The following is a 21,271-nucleotide window of genomic DNA, read 5'->3' as shown; positions in this document are numbered from 1 at the left end:
TTTCAGGTATTCATTTTTTCAACAAAAGGCAAAATTTTGTGCAGAAAGCAAATACTTTTGCCAAAATAAAATTGTTTAGTCAAATTTCCTGTGAAAAACAGTTTTGACAGAACATTTTCAACGGATAAGTCCATTTCTAATTTCTATCAGTCTATGATTACATTTTTAATCATCATTGTTGAACAACCCTAGACTTATCTGCCACTCTAAGGGCTTGTGTGCAAGGGTCTTACACAGTCACAACTCCTTCCCTGCTCCCCCCCAGCTCCAAGGCAGGAAGTCATTAATCGATTCACAGATTCCATGGCCAGAAGGGACTCCTGTGATCATCTTGTCTGGCCTCCTGTATAACACAGGCCATAGAACTTCCTCAAAATAATTCCTACATCACATCATTTACAAAAACATCCAATCTTGATTTAAAAATTGTCAGTGATGGAGAATCCACCACTACCCTTGGTAAATTGTTCCAATGGTTAATTACTCTCACTGTTATTTCCATTCTAAATATGTCTAGCTTCAACTTCCAGCCATTGGATTGTGTTAGACCTTTCTCTGCTAAACTGATGAGCCCATTATTAAATATTTGTTCCCCATGTAAATACTTGCAGACTGTAATCAAGTCACCCCTTAACCTTCTCTCTGTTATTTACAACTGGTAAATACCAGTAGCAGATTGCATCCCTTCCATGGCAGCCGGCACAGGGCAGAGTCAAGACCCTTGCCATGCGTGGGCCTCTCTCCACCCACCTGAAGCTAGTAGCAATGGCCCCATACGTTTTCATTTCCCCCTCATGCAGACCAATGATGCAAGAAGACAGCACAGAGGACTAAGAGACGCCTTAGGCAATTTTACTTCCATGCTAGGCTGTGTGGAGCAACTCACAATCTTTCCCCAAATTAGCAAATTAAGCAGAAACTAATGCAAGTCAAAGATCAAACAGGCAAAGAATAATGTGTCACCACAATTACTATTAACAGGGATTAGTTCAGTTGTTGCTTTCCAAATACCATTTGACATCCATGGAGTTACAGCTAAACCCACAGAAACTAGCTTCTGCATTCCACAGTCAGGTTATAAACAGGACTAATTTATTGGCTCAATTAAAGGCATAATGGAAGGATATGGTTTAATGTGAACCTTCTGAATCACCTGTGAAAATAAACTGAAATAAAGTATTTCTGTCTCTTAGTAGCTGGACAAACATTTTATGGCTATTGAAAAGTTATATTTTAATGCTTTTGGACCAAGGTAATTTCATTTTACTCTCTTCATTTCAGGAGAGAATGGTTTAATTGGATAGGCATTTCTACCAATTCATTAAGGAATGAATCTTAATCCTACTGAATAGTTTCTCCATTGACTTAAATGGAGCGAGATTGGGCCCTCTTTTTTCTTGACTCATTTTACCTATTCTTATGCAACATTACAAAAATGTATTTTCATTCTTTCAGCATTTGTCTTTAACATCTGTTAATGAATACTGCTTTAAACGCACTATTATGAGATTTATTTCAGAATCCTAGGAATGTGAATGCCATCTATCTATTTACAAAGGGCTTCTTTAGGGACTTTCTGATAGCATTTCAGACAAGCATGCATATGTGATTTAACCTTGCAATACAGATAACCCTCTGAAAAGAGATTCTTGTAATGGAAGTACACAATGGAATATAAATATATAGTTCACATCTGTCACAGAGCAACATCTGAATAAAATTACCTCCATTTCTGTCACTGTAACACCTGCACCCTTTCTTTATAAACAGCAAGAATCCTTTATTCATTGTAACAGCCCATTATGATTTTGCTAAGAGGTTTTTTTTTTTTTTATTGTAACTAGCTGAACAGTTTAGTACAGTCTTCAGATTTATAATGCTTAAAAAACGGTAGGTATTTTACATAAAAGGCCAAATGTAAGTGCCTACCTACTAGGTTGGAGTACTATGGACAGGAAATCGGGGGGCTGAGCTAGTCCAATTGGGATGCAAAGAGTGGACACTTTTAACCCTCGGGACTTTATATGTTGTTTTCACAGAAATACATGATCTGCGTGATTTAAAATAAAATAGATCCTGTTTGCTCTTCTGGTGGGAAAGCTGGACAGAAACTAGTACTACAGATAAGGAGAAAGTTGAAAGTTATGATGTTGACAGCAACCTCATTTATCAGGTGATGTAATAATGGAATCACTAAGTTCAAGTTTGGGGAAGCGTTGGAGTTTGTCCTTCAGCTATAAACATTTGCTCCAGACTGAAACGTGGCATACAAAGTCTCAGTGCAGAAGGATCTCTTCTCTATTTTTTTTTAATTACTGAATTTGAAAATAGACATTTAATTCTTTGTAAGTTATAAAAAAACCTCCCATCAGAAGTCAGTTTCCTTCCTCTCTCCTATTACTCAAAAATCATTTCAGTTTTGTTTTTTGACTAAAGATGAAATTGTTTGTCTTTAGTGCACAACCTGTACTAATATTTAGTGCATAACCTAAACTAATCTTTCAATGTTGTGGAACAAAACAGTATCAACAGATTGGACATATTTTGTTTTTCTTAAGGAGAAACAGCTAATATGTATGAACAAGAATTTTAACATTAAGATTTCATAGTATTTTTGTGCGTGTCTACTTAGGACCTAATCCTGCCTTTGCAGACATTTATGCGTAATGTCTCTAAAAGCAAACTTTGGACTTGATAGTAGGGTGACCAGTTGTCCCGTTTTTATAGGGACAGTCCCGATTTTGGGGTCTTTTTCTTATATAGGCACCTATTACTCCCCACCCCCTGTCCCGATTTTTCACATTTGCTGTCTGGTCACCCTACTTAATAGGGATGTGCTCTACATTGGAAAATTGAAATGTTACAATTTGCACTGGTGGAACAGCAAAGGTGTATTAAGAGTACACTAGCCCTGTAGTTTTATGTGTACATGTGACTACCCACCAGACTCCTTCCAACCACTCCAGAAGAATTGCATGGGGATTACTTATCCCACAGTTCCCAGTATGGCTACTTGCAGCAGGTGCTTTATAGAATTATAGCTGGCAACAATATTAGGCCCTGACTTTGTAATGAGAGGCTTGTACTCTCATTAGGCTCTGCATTCAGATGCAAAACCATGAGATGGGGCTCTGCAAGGACACATCTGTTTGTTCATAGAGTTCTTATTGCAGTATCGGGACCTAAATTCATACTATATAATAAATCTTCTCATATAATTATATTCTATGTAAGATAGTTAGAATGGGTAAAAAAACAACAATTTTTCATGAAGATTCATGAAAATTATGTATAAAATATAAAAAAAATCAAAAATGTAAAAATAAATCAGCTCTAATAGTTAATATTTTATCACTAGTTAAGTCTATTATAACAGTTGTCACATAATTCAATATAGCAGGTAAAATACAAATAGTTTAACAAATTATTGGCTACAATTTCCTTCCTAATTGTTTATAATTGGCTGCCAGCCCCATTGGCACAATCCAATATTGCTTCCAGTTGTGTCTGCTCTGGTTGAAGATATGTGCATGTAGTCCCAAGTACTCTGCCTTTGTAACCCACTGCTGTGTGTGTGTTTCAGATCCCCCCACTCCATGCCTGATTCTCAGAGGATACAAATCTGCTCTGACCTGGAGAGCCTTGGACTTTTAGTTCAAGCCATAGCAGCTCATGCTTTCAGCTCTGGAGATCCCTGGTTCAATCTCCAGTTTGTCAGACACAAAGGTGGCTGTCACTCCTTCATATTGTCTCTGCAGAGGCTTCCTAGGTCAATCCTCTTCCTCCAATCAAATGTAGTCCTGGCACCCAGGAACAGATTACCATGAGCACTGACACATGTGGGTGTCAGTGCTTGAGAAAGAGAGCAAATTGTTCTCTATTTTGGGGGATGGTTTGTTAAATGTTTTTCCTGTGAAGTTTCTTGTTTTTCAAAATACACAAAATACTTTTCTCTTTTTGTTTCTTCACGAGGAACCAGAGACAGGCACAGCATTATAATATAGCAACGGGAGAACCAACTGAAATGTTTCCATTTCAGTTGGTAACCATTCCAAAGGATTAACTAATTTTCTAGTGTCTCAATAATCTACTAATAAGGGGTCTAATTATTAATTAAGAGTGAAATTCACTCCTGTGCAGAGCGCCAACACAAGGCCAATGCACCATATACATCCCTCTTAAATCCTATTAAGGGGTTAAGGGCTTAGTGGGACTTAAGTGATGCACAGACCTCTCAATTTCATTTTAAGTACTTAAGAAACAAAATGCAGCACAAGTACTGAGCCTAATACAGTTCTATGGAATGCTGGCACTTCACAGAATGCTTCTGCCACATAGAAGTGATGGCGGCCATCAGCAGGGAAGTAGTATATCATATTCTTTCACTGACAATGTAACAGCAACAACTTACCAGCGACCCATCTCAAGCACTTCAAGTAAACATAGTCTAATGTTAATCCTACACATGATCGTGAAACATTGCCAAAGCTGAGTGACAACCGCACAACAAAAGGCAGCATAACCAAAGAAGTGAAGTTAGTGATGGCAGAGACAATCAATAGCTCAACAGGGCAGTGTGCTACTTATATGTGACATAGGATAGCCATAGACATCTAGGGTGTAGTGTGATGGAGAAGGCTTAAAGCCAAGACCATTTCAACTACCTGAGAAGTGTGGGAATCTACTTACTAATTATAGTAGGTTATTGCTTTTCAAAGTATGTAAAACATGCAAATGTGTTTATACATGCAAGTGCACTCACACAAATATGGTGATCAGACAATCGCAGAATGTGTTTTTATTTGAGAATTTAGATGCGCTCTGAGAAAGGCAGTATCTGACTTCAAATCAAAATTAAATATTTAAGCAGTATTGTTTTTCTAACTGTTTTTACTGAAATATGTATCTTAGAAAACAAATCAGTTTCAATATCAGCCAGAAATATTTAATAAGCTGTGAGATAGGAAAATATAATATTAAAATAGTAAAAAGTTTTGATTCTTTACAGTTAATTTTTTTTTAAAATCTAATTGGGACCAACTGGCCTCATTGCTTCTTATAAACTTTGCAATATATATTCTGAAAAAGAAATAAAAATGAACAGATGTTTCTCCTTAAAGAAGTCAGACAAAGATTTTTCTTACACAATAAATCAGCTGCTAGTGGATTTCCAGGACACTGCTCCAGGCAAACTGTTTAGGTATGGCTTAAAAAAAAAATCAGGTATGGCTGATTTACCTCTGTATGTATCCAAAACTGGTAAAGGAGATTAAACTGGAGATGAACAGCATATACTGATGGAGGAATAAAAAGAGCCATAGGCAAGTAGAAAACCTGAAATATGAGAGAGAAAATATACATATGTTTATGATTCAAAATTTTTCATATATTGTAAATACTTTAAATTCGATATCATCTGAGATCTCAAAGGACTTTACAAACATTAATTGAACCTTACAACGCCTCTGTGTGATATACATTATAGAAAAATAATAGATAGTAATGATTACTATTATATTACTATTAATAGTAGTAAAGTGAGACACAAAAACTTTACAAAAATGACTTCTCAAAGGTCATACAACAAGCAAGTGGCAGTATGATCACTAGACAATACTCCTATAAGCATTTATTTGACATTAAGTACTATATATTCCTGACTCTAACGATGATAAAGATGTGCTATAACTAAAACAGCTGTCATGTTTTTAGTATTTGCTGATTTTAAATATCCCACACTCTTTGTCATACTGCCATGAACTTAACTTGCCTACCTAGGAAAGATTCTACTGTCATACATGGAGAATAATCTCATGTTAGTTTTCACAATTAGGTGTTCAAATGGCTCTTTAAATAATGTCATCAAATGACAACTCTGGGACCCTCACACCCAAAAAATGCTCATAGTCTTCCTTCCTTCCAAATAGGGTTTACCTCACTGTTTTTTTCACTTGACATAGGATGAAACAACAGCCACATGGAGTAATCAATCCTCCCTAGGGAGAGAAGTTTTTCTAGACAAAATAAAATCCAGGAGCTGTATCTCAGAAAAAATGGGGGAATGGATAAGTGCATAGGTGAGAGACTTTTGGTGGCAAGACAGAAAGGCTCCCTATGCATAGATTCCAAAGTCAAAAGGGATCATTGTGATCATCTAGTTTAACATCCTGAGTAACACCATAGAACTTCCCTGAACTAATTCCTAGAGCATATCTGTGACGTAAGAATCTCTTAATGCTAACTGGCAGGGGGTGCAGAGGAGTTACTCCTGAGTCTGATATGTACATTCTAATTCATCAAAGAGTGTCACGTGAGATCTCATATGAAAGCCAGTGTCACACTCATCATAAAAATAACTGTGAAACGCATGTACAGATTTTGTGTAAGGAATTATGTGTATATACAGAAAATATGTTCTTAAAGTCTCTGTCAAGGTACTAGTCACCAGGAAAGGTGAAAAACAGGTTTTCTGTCAGAAAAGATGTTTAGCCATTTAACTGCTTACATGTTAATTGTCTCATTCACAGTGGGTCTCCTATCACTAGTCTGAAATTAATGCAAATAAAGGGTTTGAAGACTTCAGAAAGAAACTAACAGAAAGAGAAAAGTAGAGGGAGGGAGTGGTGGAGAACCCTATGGTGTACATCACAGGCTTGTTTGAGTATATTTTGGGGGACAGAGGAGTCAACCTAGCACCTTCCACTGAGGAAGTAAAAGGACAGTGAATTTGCTTCATGAAAAAGGGTCTCAACCTGGCTTGGTTGAAAATGCTAGAGAACTCTCTTTCATTGATTTCTTTGAACTGTTTACTTCATGTGGGGACGGGTGAAAACTCCTCCCATACAGAAGAAACAGAGGATTTTGTTCCTAAAATCTGTGCTTCTGCCAGAGGCCCTGGACCATTTTTCCAGGTCTTCTTCTCAGGGCAAGCCTCAAGACCATCCTCTCAGCCTAAGAAGAGATCTGCTGCTTTACTTCGAACCCACTGGACTAACATAAATGTTTCCTACACACATTACAAAGTTATAGGCATTTGATTCAAAGTTCAAGAATATGTTTCACACCACTGCTTGCACTTAAAGTATGTCTTTCTCCTCTCTTTCCCTTCATATCTTTTCAATCAGCCTGCACACAACCCACACAACACTCTCAACCCAGATTAATATACAGATTTATCTTATAATGTTTAACTTAAAACACATACAGAGCTGGCAGCAGAACAGTCCCACAATCCCACATTATCCACCACAACATTCTCACACGCCTCTTCATATGCTTCAACAAAATGAGATGTCAAACTGCCTTCAACTGCATATGCTCAGAGACATCAGATATCACTCAGAGATTGACAATTACTCTTCACTAGATTAGGTTAAAAGGCAAACACATACACACACACACACGATTCTTCGTCATGCAGGCAGTTCAGAAAATGGTAGTTCTTTAAGAATTAGCATGGGGTTCCTGGAGCATGGATATTTACAAAACTTGTGCTCAAGTGATGGCTATGCTTCAGAAAGAGATAATTTTCACCCTTGCTTTTACACAATCTAGACAATTCCACCTACAAGACAAACATTAAATTTATTTTTGTCTTTCTCAGATGTGAAAGAGCAATGCACACCATGATGTTAACTAGTTCTATTCTAGTCTTTAAAGCTTTTTATATCACATGTATCACCATGGTATCTGACTGCCTGCCAGTAGTGCATTAAGCAACTTGACAATGCATTTGTCACTTATTATTTGTTCTCCCATCCTCTCCCAGAGGGAGAAGCCTGCATAGTAGTGGAGTGTCTTGTTTTTGTAGGGTGTAGGGTTTTTTGTTTTGTTTTTTAATATAAATATACCTGTTGTTATGTGTTTATGTAAAAGAAGGCAAGCTAGTATAATTATTTCTTAGCTTGGTTTCCCATGGCTCCAGGCTAATATACCTTGTAATTTGGTTTGAAAGCTGGTATTAGCATCAACCTTAGGACTGTCTTCAGCAGTGGTGGGCAACCTGCGGCCCACGGGCCACACACGGCACATCAGGGCAAGCCGCTAGCGGGTTGCCAGACCGTTTGTTTATAGGCCCGCACTGCTTCCCACAGCTCCCATTGGCCGGGAATGGTGAACCGTGGCCACTGGGAGCTGCGGACGGCCATGCAAATGTAAACAAACGGTCTGGCAGCCCGGCAGTGGCTTGCCCTGACGTGCCGCAAGTTGCCCACCACTGGTCTAACGAGTGCTTGCAAGCATTATTGTCCTCTTACAAACCCCCTAGCCTCCCCTTATCATCATTATGGCTTTCCACAGTAACTTTGGATATAACATGCTTATGCAGCCAGAACAAAGTGTTCACACCTGTCCTTTTCTTCTCTCCCCTATCTTTTTACAAAACAGCGTACACATGGGTGAACAAGCATATAGAAGCTTAAATCTTTAACATGGCAGTATTTGCATGGAAGAGGGACTCCTCACAAAAAAATGTCACTTGTACCAATGTGCATTATGTCCATCTAAATCTTGTGCCCTCTTACAAGACTGTGAGGGGTACTTTATGAATCAACACCATGAAAATTAAAGAACGAGAATGGGTGCCTATAATAAACAAAACTATGAAGTGGTGCCAATACAAGAGTGTCCAGAAGACCTGATCAAGTTGTGGAAATGCATTCCATTGATTTATCTGAATTTAATATGTTTGGAAGATTTATTATTAACAAAAGGCCAGATTTGGTCTCAATTACACCAGTGTAGATCCAGACTAGCTTCATTGAAGTTAATGGCCAGAAGTAATTAACTCACAGGTCAGTTGCTGACTCAACAAAGAGTTGTGGATTTGTTCTACATCTATCTGTAGTAGAATATTTTACATTGCTTTTCCTCTGTATATTATGGGAATCTGTATTTATGTCTATGAATGTACTCTGTGTACTTGACATTTTTGTTTGTTTTAATACTCTGTGTGTGTGTGTGTGTGTGTGTGTATACATGTTTTGCCAACCTGTGAAATCTGGTTTGCAATGCAGTGATTTTCTTTATGTGTATATAAAAATGCTGCAATACAATATAATTTTTCCAAATTTCCACTCTATAAAAATTTAGACTTTTCACTCCAGTCCAGAAGGAAAAGAAATTTCAAAATGTCAGAATTTCCTAGACAGAATTTCCACTTTCTGACTGGCTCTAGAAATAAAATACCTTCACCGATATATAGATATTGTATCTAAATGTCATGTGATTTTTCCTTAAAAACATGTAGTTTAAGAAACAAACTTTTCAATTTCTGAAGACACTGAGTACACTCTTTTAAAAAAATAATTATAAAAATTAAACATTTAAGTAAGCAATTTCTTATGGCTTTCTGATCTTTTATGTTTAAAATTTATAACTTTTAGAGAAATTATTATGTATTTCAAATAAAAAATATTGGGTAATGGAAGAACCTTGGAGGATAAGTGTGAGAGGCAATAATTACTTTGGGCCCAGCTCTGGGACACAACAAAATATATTAAAATTGTGACTTGTAGAAATAAGAGTCATACAAAAAGTGGAAACTAGGTCAAATTACAAAGGATGAATATAAAAAACACACACGCGTGTAGGTACAAAATTATAAAGGACAAGGCACAAAAAGCTAGGGATATAAAGGGTAACAAAAATGCATTTTACAAATATACAAGAAGCAAGAGGAAGACCATGGACAGGGTAGGCCCATTACTCGATGAGTACGGAAAGACTATAACAGAAAAATGCAGCAATAGCCAAAGTGTTAAATGCCTTTTTTGTTTCAGTTTTCACCAAAAAAGTTAGCAGTGATTGTATGACTAACAAAGTGAACATCACTGTAAATGGTAGATCCTAGAATACTTAAGCAGCTGGCTGAAGAGATCTCTGAGCCATTAGCGATTATCTTCGAGAACTTGTGGAGGATGGGAGAAATACCAGAGGACTAGAAAAAGGGCAAAAATAGCACCTATCTATAAAAAGGGGAATAAGGACAACCCAGGGAACTACAGACCAGTCAGCTTAACATCAGTACCCGTAAAGATAATGGAGCAAATAATCAATCAATCAATTTGTAAGCACTTAGCTGATCACTGGTCTACAATTTTTGAGAAGTCGTCTGCTTCAGAGATAAAATGTGCTATTTATTATGCATTTTGATGTGCTGAATTCAAATATGACAATTAAAACAACTGATTGGCTACTGTTTCTAAGATATTTAAGTTTTTACATTTTATGTCTATGTATATTGTGTAGATAGTAGAGTTTTAATCATAAATTGTAAACCTAGGTCTTTTCATGTGTTTATGGTTGCTTTACATGATAATATTTCACCTGTCTTGTTTATGTAACACTTTAAAAATCAGCAAAAGGGTTATATAAATAAAATTTATTATGAAACAAAAGGCAAAATACTATTATGTACATAGTTTAGTCCTATTCAGTGTCTACTCGGCGCTTCTTGGCTTGTCTCTTGTATTCATTAAATGGAGCATCTCTTGTCACTGTCCAGCAATAGTCTGCAAGCATTGATGGGCTCCATTTGCCCTGATAGCATTTCTCCATTGTTGCAATGTCCTGGTGAAATCGCTCGCCGTGCTCGTCGCTCACTGCTCCGCAGTTCAGTGGAAAAAAATCTAGATGAGAGTGCAAAAAATGTATCTTTAGTGACACGTTGCAACCAAGGCTTTTGTATGCCTTGAGGATGTTTTCCACCAACAACCTGTAGTTGTCTGCCTTGTTGTTTCCGAGAAAATGTATTGCCACTAACTGGAAGGCTTTCCATGCCGTCTTTTCCTTGCCACGCAGTGCATGGTCAAATGCATCATCTCGAAGAAGTTCACGAATCTGAGGACCAACAAAGACACCTTCCTTTATCTTAGCTTCACTTAACCTTGGAAATTTTCCATGGAGGTACTTGAAAGCTGCTTGTGTTTTGTCAATGGCCTTGACAAAGTTCTTCATCAGACCCAGCTTGATGTGTAAGGGTGGTAACAAAATCTTCCTTGATTCAACAAGTGGTGGATGCTGAACACTTTTCCTCCCAGGCTCCAATGACTGTCGGAGTGGCCAATCTTTCTTGATGTAGTGGGAATCTCTTGCACGACTATCCCATTCGCAGAGAAAACAGCAGTACTTTGTGTATCCAGTCTGCAGACCAGGCAAGAGAGCAACAACCTTCCAATCGCCACAAAGCTGCCACTGATGTTGGTCACAGTTTATGCACCTCAAAAGTTGTTTCATGTTGTCATAGGTTTCCTTCATATGGACTGCAAGACCAACTGGAATTGATGGCAAAACATTGCCATTATGCAGTAAAACAGCTTTAAGACTCGTCTTCGATGAATCAATGAACAGTCTCCACTCATCTGGATCGTGAACGATGTTGAGGGCTGCCATCACACCATCGATGTTGTTGCAGGCTACAAGATCACCTTCCATGAAGAAGAATGGGACGAGATCCTTTTGACGGTCACGGAACATGGAAACCCTAACATCACCTGCCAGGAGATTCCACTGCTGTAGTCTGGAGCCCAACAGCTCTGCCTTACTCTTGGGTAGTTCCAAATCCCTGACAAGGTCATTCAGTTCACCTTGTGTTCTGAGGTGTGGTTCAGAGGAGGAGGATGGGAGAAAATGTGGGTCCTGTGACATTGATGGTTCAGGACCAGAAGTTTCATCCTCTTCCTCTTCCTCGTCTGACTCAAGTGAGAATGATTCTGGTGCATCAGGAACCGGCAGTCCTTCTCCGTGGGGTACTGGGCGTATAGCTGATGGAATGTTTGGATAATGCACAGTCCACTTTTTCTTCTTTGACACACCTTTCCCAACTGGAGGCACCATGCAGAAGTAACAATTGCTGGTATGATCTGTTGGCTCTCTCCAAATCATTGGCACTGCAAAAGGCATAGATTTCCTTTTCCTGTTCAACCACTGGCGAAGATTTGTTGCACAAGTGTTGCTGCATATGTGTGGGGCCCACCTCTTGCCCTGATCTCCAATTTTGCAGCCAAAATAAAGGTGATAGGCTTTCTTAATCATAGTGGTTATACTGCGCTTTTGTGATGCAAAAGTCACTTCACCACAAACAGAGCAGAAGTTATCTGCACTGTTCACACAAGTACAAGGCATCTCTGCTCACTTTGGCTAAACAGAAATGTGTCCCTTTGCAAAATCAAACACTGACAAATAAGAGAGCACGACACTGTATGATTTCTAGAGCTGATATAGGGCAATTTGTTCAGCAGAGTGATGTAAGCTTCGTTATGATTGCATCATCCATGACTTCTAGGAATAACATGATGCAATTCATATCATGTATGACGCAATACCAGCTTCAGATTGCATCATTCATTGTTTTGCCTAAAAAGCAAGTACTGTCCAAACCCAGTCATAGATTTATTCATAGATCCAGTCAAAGATGTATTTTAGTCATTTCTGGTTTAAATTGAGATCCCTTCCCTTTATAACTCACTTATCCTCTGCCATTCCCAAGTCAAGGGTCGTATATACTGACCCAATAGCATATCTTGAAAACTAGAGCCAATCAACAATTTTAAGCATCATTTTCGTTCTCAGTGACCCAGAATTAGTAAAGTTTGACTACATTTATTTCAGAAGCATTTTGGCTGTAGAGCAGTGTAATAAGGTGGTAAGTAACAGGCAACATGGATTTGTTAAGAACAAACCATGTCAAACCAACCTAATATCCTTCTTTGACAGGATAACAAGGCTTGTGGACAGAGAGAAAGCAGTAGATGTGATATATCTTGACTTTAGTAAGGCTTTTGATTCAGTCTCACATGACCTTCTCATAAACAGCCAGGGAAATATAGCCTAGAGGAATCTACTATAAGGTGGATGCACAACTGGCTGGAAAACCATACCCAGAGAGTAGTTATCGATAGTTCACAATGGAGTTGTAAGGAAATGTGGTGTCCTGCAGGGATCTATTCTGGGTTCGGTTCTATTCAATATCTTCATAAATGATTTATATAATGGCATATAGATTTCACTTATAAAGCTGGGAGAGCAAGCACTATGGAGGACAGGATTAGAATTCAAAATGATCTGGACAAACTAGAGAAAGAGTCTGAAATATATAGGATGAAATTCAATAAGGACAAATGCAAAGTGCTACACTTAGGAAGGAATAATCAATTGCACAAACACAGAATGGGAAATGACTGCCTAGGAAGCAGTACTACAGAAAAGCATCTGGGGGTTATAGTGGATCACAAACTAAATATGATCAAAAATGTAACACTGTTGCAAAAAAAGCAATCATCATCTGGGACATATTAGCAGGGGTATTGTAAGCAAGACATGAGAAGTAATTCTTCCACTCTACTCAGCACAGATAAGACCTCAACCGAAGTAGTATGTCCAGTTCTGGGCACCACACTTCAGGAAAGATGTGAACGAACTGGAGAAAGTCCAGAGGAGAGCAACAAAAAAGATTAAAGGTCTAGAACACATGACCTACAAGGAAAGACTGGGAAAAAAAAGGGTTTGTTTAGTCTGGAGAAGAGAAGACTGAGGGGGGGACAGGATAATAGTCTTCAAGTACATAAATGGTTGTTACAAAGAGGAGGGTGATAAATTACTGATCCTTAACCACTGAGGACAGGACAAGAAGTAATGGGCTTAAATTGCAGCCAGGGAGATTTAGGTTAGACATTAGGAAAAACTTCCTAACTGTAAGGGTAGTTAAACACTGGAACAAATTACCTAGGGAGGTAATTGCCTCACTGCAGGGGACTGGACCAGATGACCTATCAAGTTCCCTCCAAGTCCTACATTTCTTTGATTCTATAAAATTCATTCACAAAATCCATAGGTGAGCCCTCTTAGCAATTGATATTTGACAGGCACAGTGATCACCCTTCAAAAATTGCAATTTCCTTTAATCACTTTACGGAGTACTACAGACACTAAGGTAACGCTTACCAACAGCATTTGGGTAAGAGTAGCCAATGGAGATAAACGAATACACATACGGGCATCCCATCCAGTCATTTCACAGGTAATTCTCCCACTGGTCTCAGTTAAGAACATAAGAACATAACAACAGCCATACTGGGTCAGACCAAAGGTCCATCTAGCTCAGTATCATGTCTTCCGACAGTGGCCAATGTCAGGTGCCCCAGAGGGAATGAACAGAACAGGTAATCATCAAGGGATCACAGGATGACTGTGTGTTGTGTGAAGAAATACTTCCTTTTGTTTGTTTTAAACCTGCTGCCTATTAATTTCATTTGGTGACTCCTAGTTCTTATGTTATGAGAAGCTGTAAATAACACTTCCTTATTTACTTTCTCCACACCAGTCATGATTTTACAGACCTCTATCATATCCCCCCCCCTTAGTCGTCTCTTTTCCAAACTGAAAAGTCCAAGTCTTATTAATCTCTCCTGGTACGGCAGCCATTCCAGTGCTACAGTGTTGGGCTGCTGTGGTGTTTTCCCCGCCACAGCGATGTTAAATTTCATTATATTATGGTCACTATTATCAAGCGGTCCAGCTATATTCACCTCTTGGACCTGATCCTGTGCTCCACTTAGAACTAAATCAAGAATTGCCTCTCCTCTTGTGGGTTCCAGGACTAGCTGCCCCAAGACGCAGTCATTTAAGGTGTCAAGAAACTTTGTATCTACATCCCGTCCTGAGGTGATATGTACCCTGTCAATATGGGGATAGTTGAAATCCCCCATTATTATTGAGTTTTTATTTTAATAGCCTCTCTAATCTCCCTGAGCATTTCACAGTCACTATCACCCTCCTGGTCAGGTGGTCGGTAATATATTCCTACTGCTATATTCTTATTATTCGAGCATGGAATTACTATCCATAGAGATTCTATGGTACAGTTTGGTTCATTTAAGATTTTTACTTCATTTGATTCTATGCTTTCTTTCACATATAGTGCCACTCCCCCACCAGCATGACTTGTATATAAGCACTTTAAAAACTTGTCACTTTTTAGTGGTCTCCCATTACATGATGTAATTGAATGAGACTTTTTTTCATTTGACTTTTTCTCATCAGATCCTACCTGTATTTTATCTCCCATATTCTCCTCCTTACTCGGACATAGAGAATCTCCATTAGTAGATCCTTCCCTAAGGGATGTCTCTGTCCGAACCACGTGCTTCTCCGTACCTGTCGGCTTTCCCCATGCCTTCATTTACCCCAGCATAGATCCAGAGTAACTCCATTATCTTCACTGTGTTACTCTGTGTCTATGCTGGCATTATGAAGAAGAATATGTTGCATTATGTTTAGAAAGTTATGACTATGTGAAAGCCTGGGACTATAATTGGCCTTCTCAAAGTTGACTTTATTTCTCCTTTTCACACATCCCAATGAGAGTGTAAGTGTACCTATTTTCGATTCACATAATTCTCAGGATGCCTCAAATTACCTTTCTGCACTGTGCTTTTCTGTGTCTAACATTTTCTTGACTTATATTTTGTTTTCCTTCAGACAAAATTAAATACCTGTGATTTTATATAGCAGTGATTTTTAATAAAGTTCAATTATATTATTGCATTTTGCATAACTTACCCAAGAAGTGTATCTCTGCAGTACAGATTGTCTCAGTGCTGTGGATAAGTTATAAGCTTCAGAACTATGATGTACTTGGTGTGCTGCCCACAATATATTAACCTCTGCAAAACACATAATTTCTAATGAGGCATGAAAGAAAGAACAAAGCCGCATTCGTCTCCCATTACTTTTTTTTAACCTAAAAGCAAATGATTCCAAAATTTACACTTTGCTATTTTATCATAATATGGCAGGTAATAAAACTAACCTTCAGAGCTGAATTTAGAGATGATGAAGAGAATGGCATAGGTTAAACATTGGTAAGTGGACACAAGTGGGTGTAATTTACTTGCTGAGGGAGAGAAGAATGGGGTTACAAAAGAAAGTAGAAGGCTTTAAGAAAATGTGAGATGAAGGGTCAGGGGAAGGCAGCCTTGGTTAAATTATACTTCCACCAGGAATTTTGTCATTGATTTCAAGGGGACCAGAATTTGGTGTGCATTCAAGTACCATACTTCAGGTTTCCTTCAGACTTGGATACTGAAAATGTTTTAGTGCTTGATGAGTAAAGAAAAAATTTAAATAGTAACTTTCTGGGACACTTCAGTCTTCAAGCCCACCTGGAAACTCACACCACAAGGACATGACCATTGTCTGCCTAATAACAAGAAATGGAAAAACAAAGCATTCAGGTATCACTGTCTGGGAACTTTGGATTCAGTCCAAATATAGTGACTGGGGCACAGTTTTATGGTGAGGTTTGGGCGAGGCTGGTGTAGGTCACATGCCCCAAAGGCATGACACTTTTGATTTCCTGCATGTTTCAGAGCAATATAGAGAAACACTAACTGTTTACCAAAGCATTTTTTTCTTTAAGTACCACTCTGGGTGGCCTTGTTGCTATGAAACTTTGAAAATCTAAAGATGTTTGGACAGTCTTAAGTGGGAGGTTATCAAGCAGAAAGGAAAGCCAAAATCTTTCATGGCCATCAGAGGCTGCGAGGAAGGTCTTAATTACACTATAATGAGAAAGTGGGTGGTTAATGTAGCCACATAAGGTGCCTTTTCAGCTTGCAACTAAATTAAAGGTCACATATGTTTAAAGGGGTGAAATTTACATAAAGTCTCAGTTGATACAGAATTTGAAAACTGATTGGCTGAGAGCCAGTTAAACCCTCCCCACTAATGGCAATGTTTCACCGGAACAATTAGGAAACTGCCGTTGGCAGATATTCAGATCCCATCCACAAGAATGATCTTACAAATGTGTATTCAAATGCCTTGAAATTATCTAGTGCCAAAACTATGTCAAATGGTTCAGGACTGATGATTAACACATAGTTGTAAAGTAAACGGATGCCAAATCAAACACCTTAATGAATCTCAAGGTGTCTTCATCATTTCAAGGGACTAGAGAAATAACAGAGTGCCTGTACGCTAGAAATTAGAATTTCTGTATCTAATGAACTGTGACAAGTTAGTGATTTATGAGGCAACTTCATCATTTCTGACTGTCCTCTAAGCCTTTGAAAATCCTTATGATAGCTGTCTTGAAACTATCATTTAAACTACCTATCACAAAAAATATTTAACACTCAATCTGAGAAACCTTTATTCCTTAAATGTCTCTTCTCCTGAAATAACAAGTGTGCACTATCTAACATTTGTCATCTTGGGGTGGGGGGGGAGACATCTTAATGCATGCTGCCTTAATGAGCTCACTAGGAGATTAATTATTCAGGTGAGCTTCAATACTGTGTAATAATTTGTATTTGAAATGCTTCCCAAGACCTCGACAGAAGCTAAATGAGTGAACACAGAATCTAAAAAGGTGGAGGTTAAAAACCTGTCGTCTTAGTTGTTTTAAAAGCATTTACTTCCTATCACAAACTGTGTGTAACACAAGCCTTCACTCAATGAAGTACAGCTGTACAAACAAGGTACAGTAACTGGATCTTCCTTATTTCCCTCAGTCATTTTTCAGCATTGTGAAAAGTTCAAGGAAGGGAATCTGTGATGATTTTTACAGTCTACATTCATTCTGGTTAAGGTCAAATGGTTTTCAAAACTAATTACTAAAATGACATTTTATTAACAGAGTTTAAAATTAAAAAAGCCTCTTAATCTAATGAGCAGGCTAACTGCATGTTAAAAATCTTCTCAAATGTGAGAATCGATTTGGAAGATCAGTAAGTTGAAAATATAGTAGAGCAGTATGATATAGTAGAGCAGTACCGCCATGAGTAATTCAGTCTAAGAATATTTTCTGATCCTTATGTTGTACTCCATTAAAGCTTTAATCCTGCTCTCACTGAAGTTAATGGAAAAACTCACCTTGAATTCCCTGGGAGCAAGAGCTACCATGACTAGACGTCCTGACAATATCGGGATCGTCCCGATATTAGGGGCTTTGTCTTATGTATGCAAGTATTCCCACCCATCTCACCCCTGAAAAAAAAGTGTCCTTATTTTTAACACTTACTATCTAGTCACCATAGCAAAGGGCAGAGTCAATAATTTGAAATGAATTTTATCCTGTTTTAGCTGAATAAACTGACCACCACTAATATTCATAGGTTTCAGAGTAGCAGCCGTGTTAGTCTGTATCCGCAAAAAGAACAGGAGTACTTGTGGCACCTTAGAGAGTCTCTAAGGTGCCACAAGTATTCCTGTTCTTTTTACTAATATTCATGCTATTTTTTAATCTGAAGCAGTTTAACATTACTGTCCCTGTGTGTACTGCAACAGATCTGGGTTTATAAAATCATCCAAAAGATCAAGCTTGGAATTATCAGCATTTTAACAGTATTTTTTCTTATTTTTCAAATGTCACCTTTAACAGCATTTATTAGCTTTTACCTACATAAGGGTCAAAATCTGTCATTTATGCTTTCCCAAACTATTACAGTGAAATTGGAGGAGATGTGATTTCATGGAAATTATTAGTTCTGTCATATTTTTGCAACATTTATTATGGTTTTGCAATCTGTTTTCATTTTGGGAAATAGTGCTGAACAACTTATATTGCTTGAGTATAGGCCTGATAAAAGGGAGTTTTACCTAAGGACTTCAGGATTTGGCCTCAAATTTGAAGAAGAAGAAAAAAAGGAACAAAATTATCAATATTTTCTGTCTCGTCTGAACTGATAAATGGTAGCCAAGTGGGGGAATGTTTCATTTTAAAGACAAGGCATTATTCTGTAATAAGGCCCTGAAACTCCCCTTGAATTCAACTGAAGTTTTTATCCTGCTCTGGACTGCAGAATTGCATCTTCTGTAATACAGCAAGAAAGACCAGTAAGAAAAGAATAAATAGCAGCACTTACACTAACAATAGTTTATAACTGTGACTAAGAAGCCTGAATCTAGGCATCAATCTATTGTTATTATTATACAATATCCAGCTACAAATACTATGCTGTAAAATACAAAATATGTCTCAAAGGTAAAAAGCAGACTGACCAAGGAAAATAACGTATTGTTCACTAATCAGCAGCATCAGGAACAGAAATTGAAGTGTCTCGAGAAAGCTTAGGTGGCAATATTTTTAAATTTCCATGAATCAAAGAGAAGACAAATTACTGATGAAAATATAATTGTAAAACATTGTCTTTCCCCCTTCCTGAGGGTAAAAAGTAGAAGTGCAGCCAATGCCTATTTTTAAAAAACAGATAATAAAATAAAAAAGATGGCCAAAATCTGTACCCTTTTCCTCTCCATCCCCATTCCCCAAACGAACCAAGGAAAGTAGGCACTTATGGAATTTGAGGTGCTAGCTATATAAAGCTTCAACAAAACACAGTGTCATTTTTCCTTAGTCATGCATGATTAACAAGTGAACTGGAAAATTTAATTGAGCAGAACACAACAAAATTAGGAATAGGTATCAGAACAATGGTTATGATTTGAATTATTATATGCAACAGATGATGGATAATGTCTCAAAAAAACCCACATTTTCCTCCTAAAATCTACTTATAAAAGGCCAAATCCAGAGATCTGCTCAGGAAAACTCCCACTGAATTCAGTGGCTCTAACTCCCAAGAAACGTCATGGTAAATTATTGTGGGAACTAAGTGAAAACTAAATAAAAATTGAGGGTCAGATCACAACATTCCTCTCCCTCCCCAATCCACAGAAGGGTTCTTCACAGTACAGATTTCACCTCTCTTCCTTGGGGGTGGGAGGTGGTCAACCATCTACATGACACCATAACTCCTTCCTGGGACCCCATGGAGGGCTGTCTCTGGGGTCAGGATCTATATGGGGCTGACGGTATAGAAGATGCACACATTGTCTCCCCATTGGCCCTACTGAAATTACTTCAGTAAGGTAATACCCTGGAGCTGTCCTGCTCTTCAACATCAGGAAACAACTCCACAGAGTCCCACCCTATTAAATGACCCTGGGGTAATCCAAACCCACATAAGGCCCTGGTAGTTGGCAGGAAGTTAATTTATGGATTTCTCCTCAGGGCCATGTGGATATTAGGTTTGCAGATACAGCCTGTTCTCTGCAGATAAATGACACTCCTCCAACAGTACAGTCCAAAGGAACACTAAGACAATCTCTCAGAACTTCCCTCCATCTTTATCCTCTTCCCTGGGTTTTACTATGGGAGGGGGAAGATCTTGCCCCAAGTAAGGGTATGAACCCCAAATAAACCACTGTCATCAATATTGATATATATACACACACACTTTCTACAGTATTGGCATTATAGCTGATTCTTCTCAACTTTGAATTTCTCCTTGCCCCAGTTTTACCTTTTGGCATTAATCAGCAAGTAGGCTGTTTTAGAGGTGATAGTTGATGCTGGAACCCCATTGTAATAGCCCAAAGTCAGATTCAACACCTTTGCTACCTGTTTCAAATTCAAATCCATTTCCCATGTGATGGTAGAAACTGCTCATCTCAGGCATAAGATTTCTCTTCAAAATACAAAACACAGTAAATTCAAATTACCCTTTGTTCTTAATTTCCTTCTCCTTTCACCATGATACACAACTCACCATATGTTGTTTAACAGGAGAAAATGAATTTGCCAATAAAAACTGTTGTCAGTTCAAGAAGCTATGTCAGTGAAAACAGCCATTTTCACAACACCCCAAGAACAGCAACAAGGTAAAAATGTGTCAGTTCTGTTGAACAGACAAACAATTTCTTTTCAAGTTTTTTCACTCAGAGGGCTCAACCATAGGCTTTGGAATAAAAAAAACAAAAGTGTGCAGACAATGTGGAACATATTTGTATGACCACATAATGAAATACACTCCAAAGCATGGCTTTTGGTTCTCTTTTCAGCAGTCATGGCTATGGCCAAGTGAATGGGGGGGAAGTATTTATTTGAATTCAAAACCTAATTTTAATCTGACTATTTTTGTTATGTTTTGTGGGGTAAGGTGCATACATTATTCAGTCAGAAACAGAAACATATGACTTATCTAACAGTACAGTAATATTTACAATTATGTGTACTACATCACAAAGGTACCATGTGATGAATGGCTTTGGCTAATGACCGCCCAGGTCAGTGGTGAGATATTTCCCTTCCTCCACTACCTAGTGTGGTCTCTGAGAGTCACCAGTACCTAATGAGGAGCAGTAACCTACAATGCTTTGGGTATCATTCACTATATTGCATTGCAATTACAAGGGAACAGGTCCATAAAATGGCTGGTCTCCTGACTCCACCCTCTCCCATGGCCTTGCTAAGCAGAGCCCCAATAGT

The 21,271-nt window shown here is 38.2% G+C and overlaps 1 protein-coding gene across 1 annotated transcript in view; it reads right to left on the bottom strand.

The window, feature by feature from the left end:
* The window catches only part of AGMO (alkylglycerol monooxygenase), a 157,211-nt gene that overhangs the window by 32,164 nt on the left and 103,776 nt on the right, over positions 1–21,271 (bottom strand). The window contains exons 4-5 of the mRNA XM_065399900.1: positions 15,559–15,662; positions 5,239–5,334 (exon numbers count right to left, since the gene is read on the bottom strand). Of these exons, the coding sequence (XP_065255972.1) occupies positions 5,239–5,334; positions 15,559–15,662 (200 nt within the window). The remainder of the gene's footprint in view (positions 1–5,238; positions 5,335–15,558; positions 15,663–21,271) is intronic.

Source organism: Emys orbicularis, chromosome 2 (assembly GCF_028017835.1).
Source record: "Emys orbicularis isolate rEmyOrb1 chromosome 2, rEmyOrb1.hap1, whole genome shotgun sequence".
Taxonomy (NCBI): domain Eukaryota; kingdom Metazoa; phylum Chordata; order Testudines; family Emydidae; genus Emys; species Emys orbicularis.
Note: the sequence above shows the minus strand (reverse complement) of the source record. Positions and strands in the feature narration are given on the sequence as shown.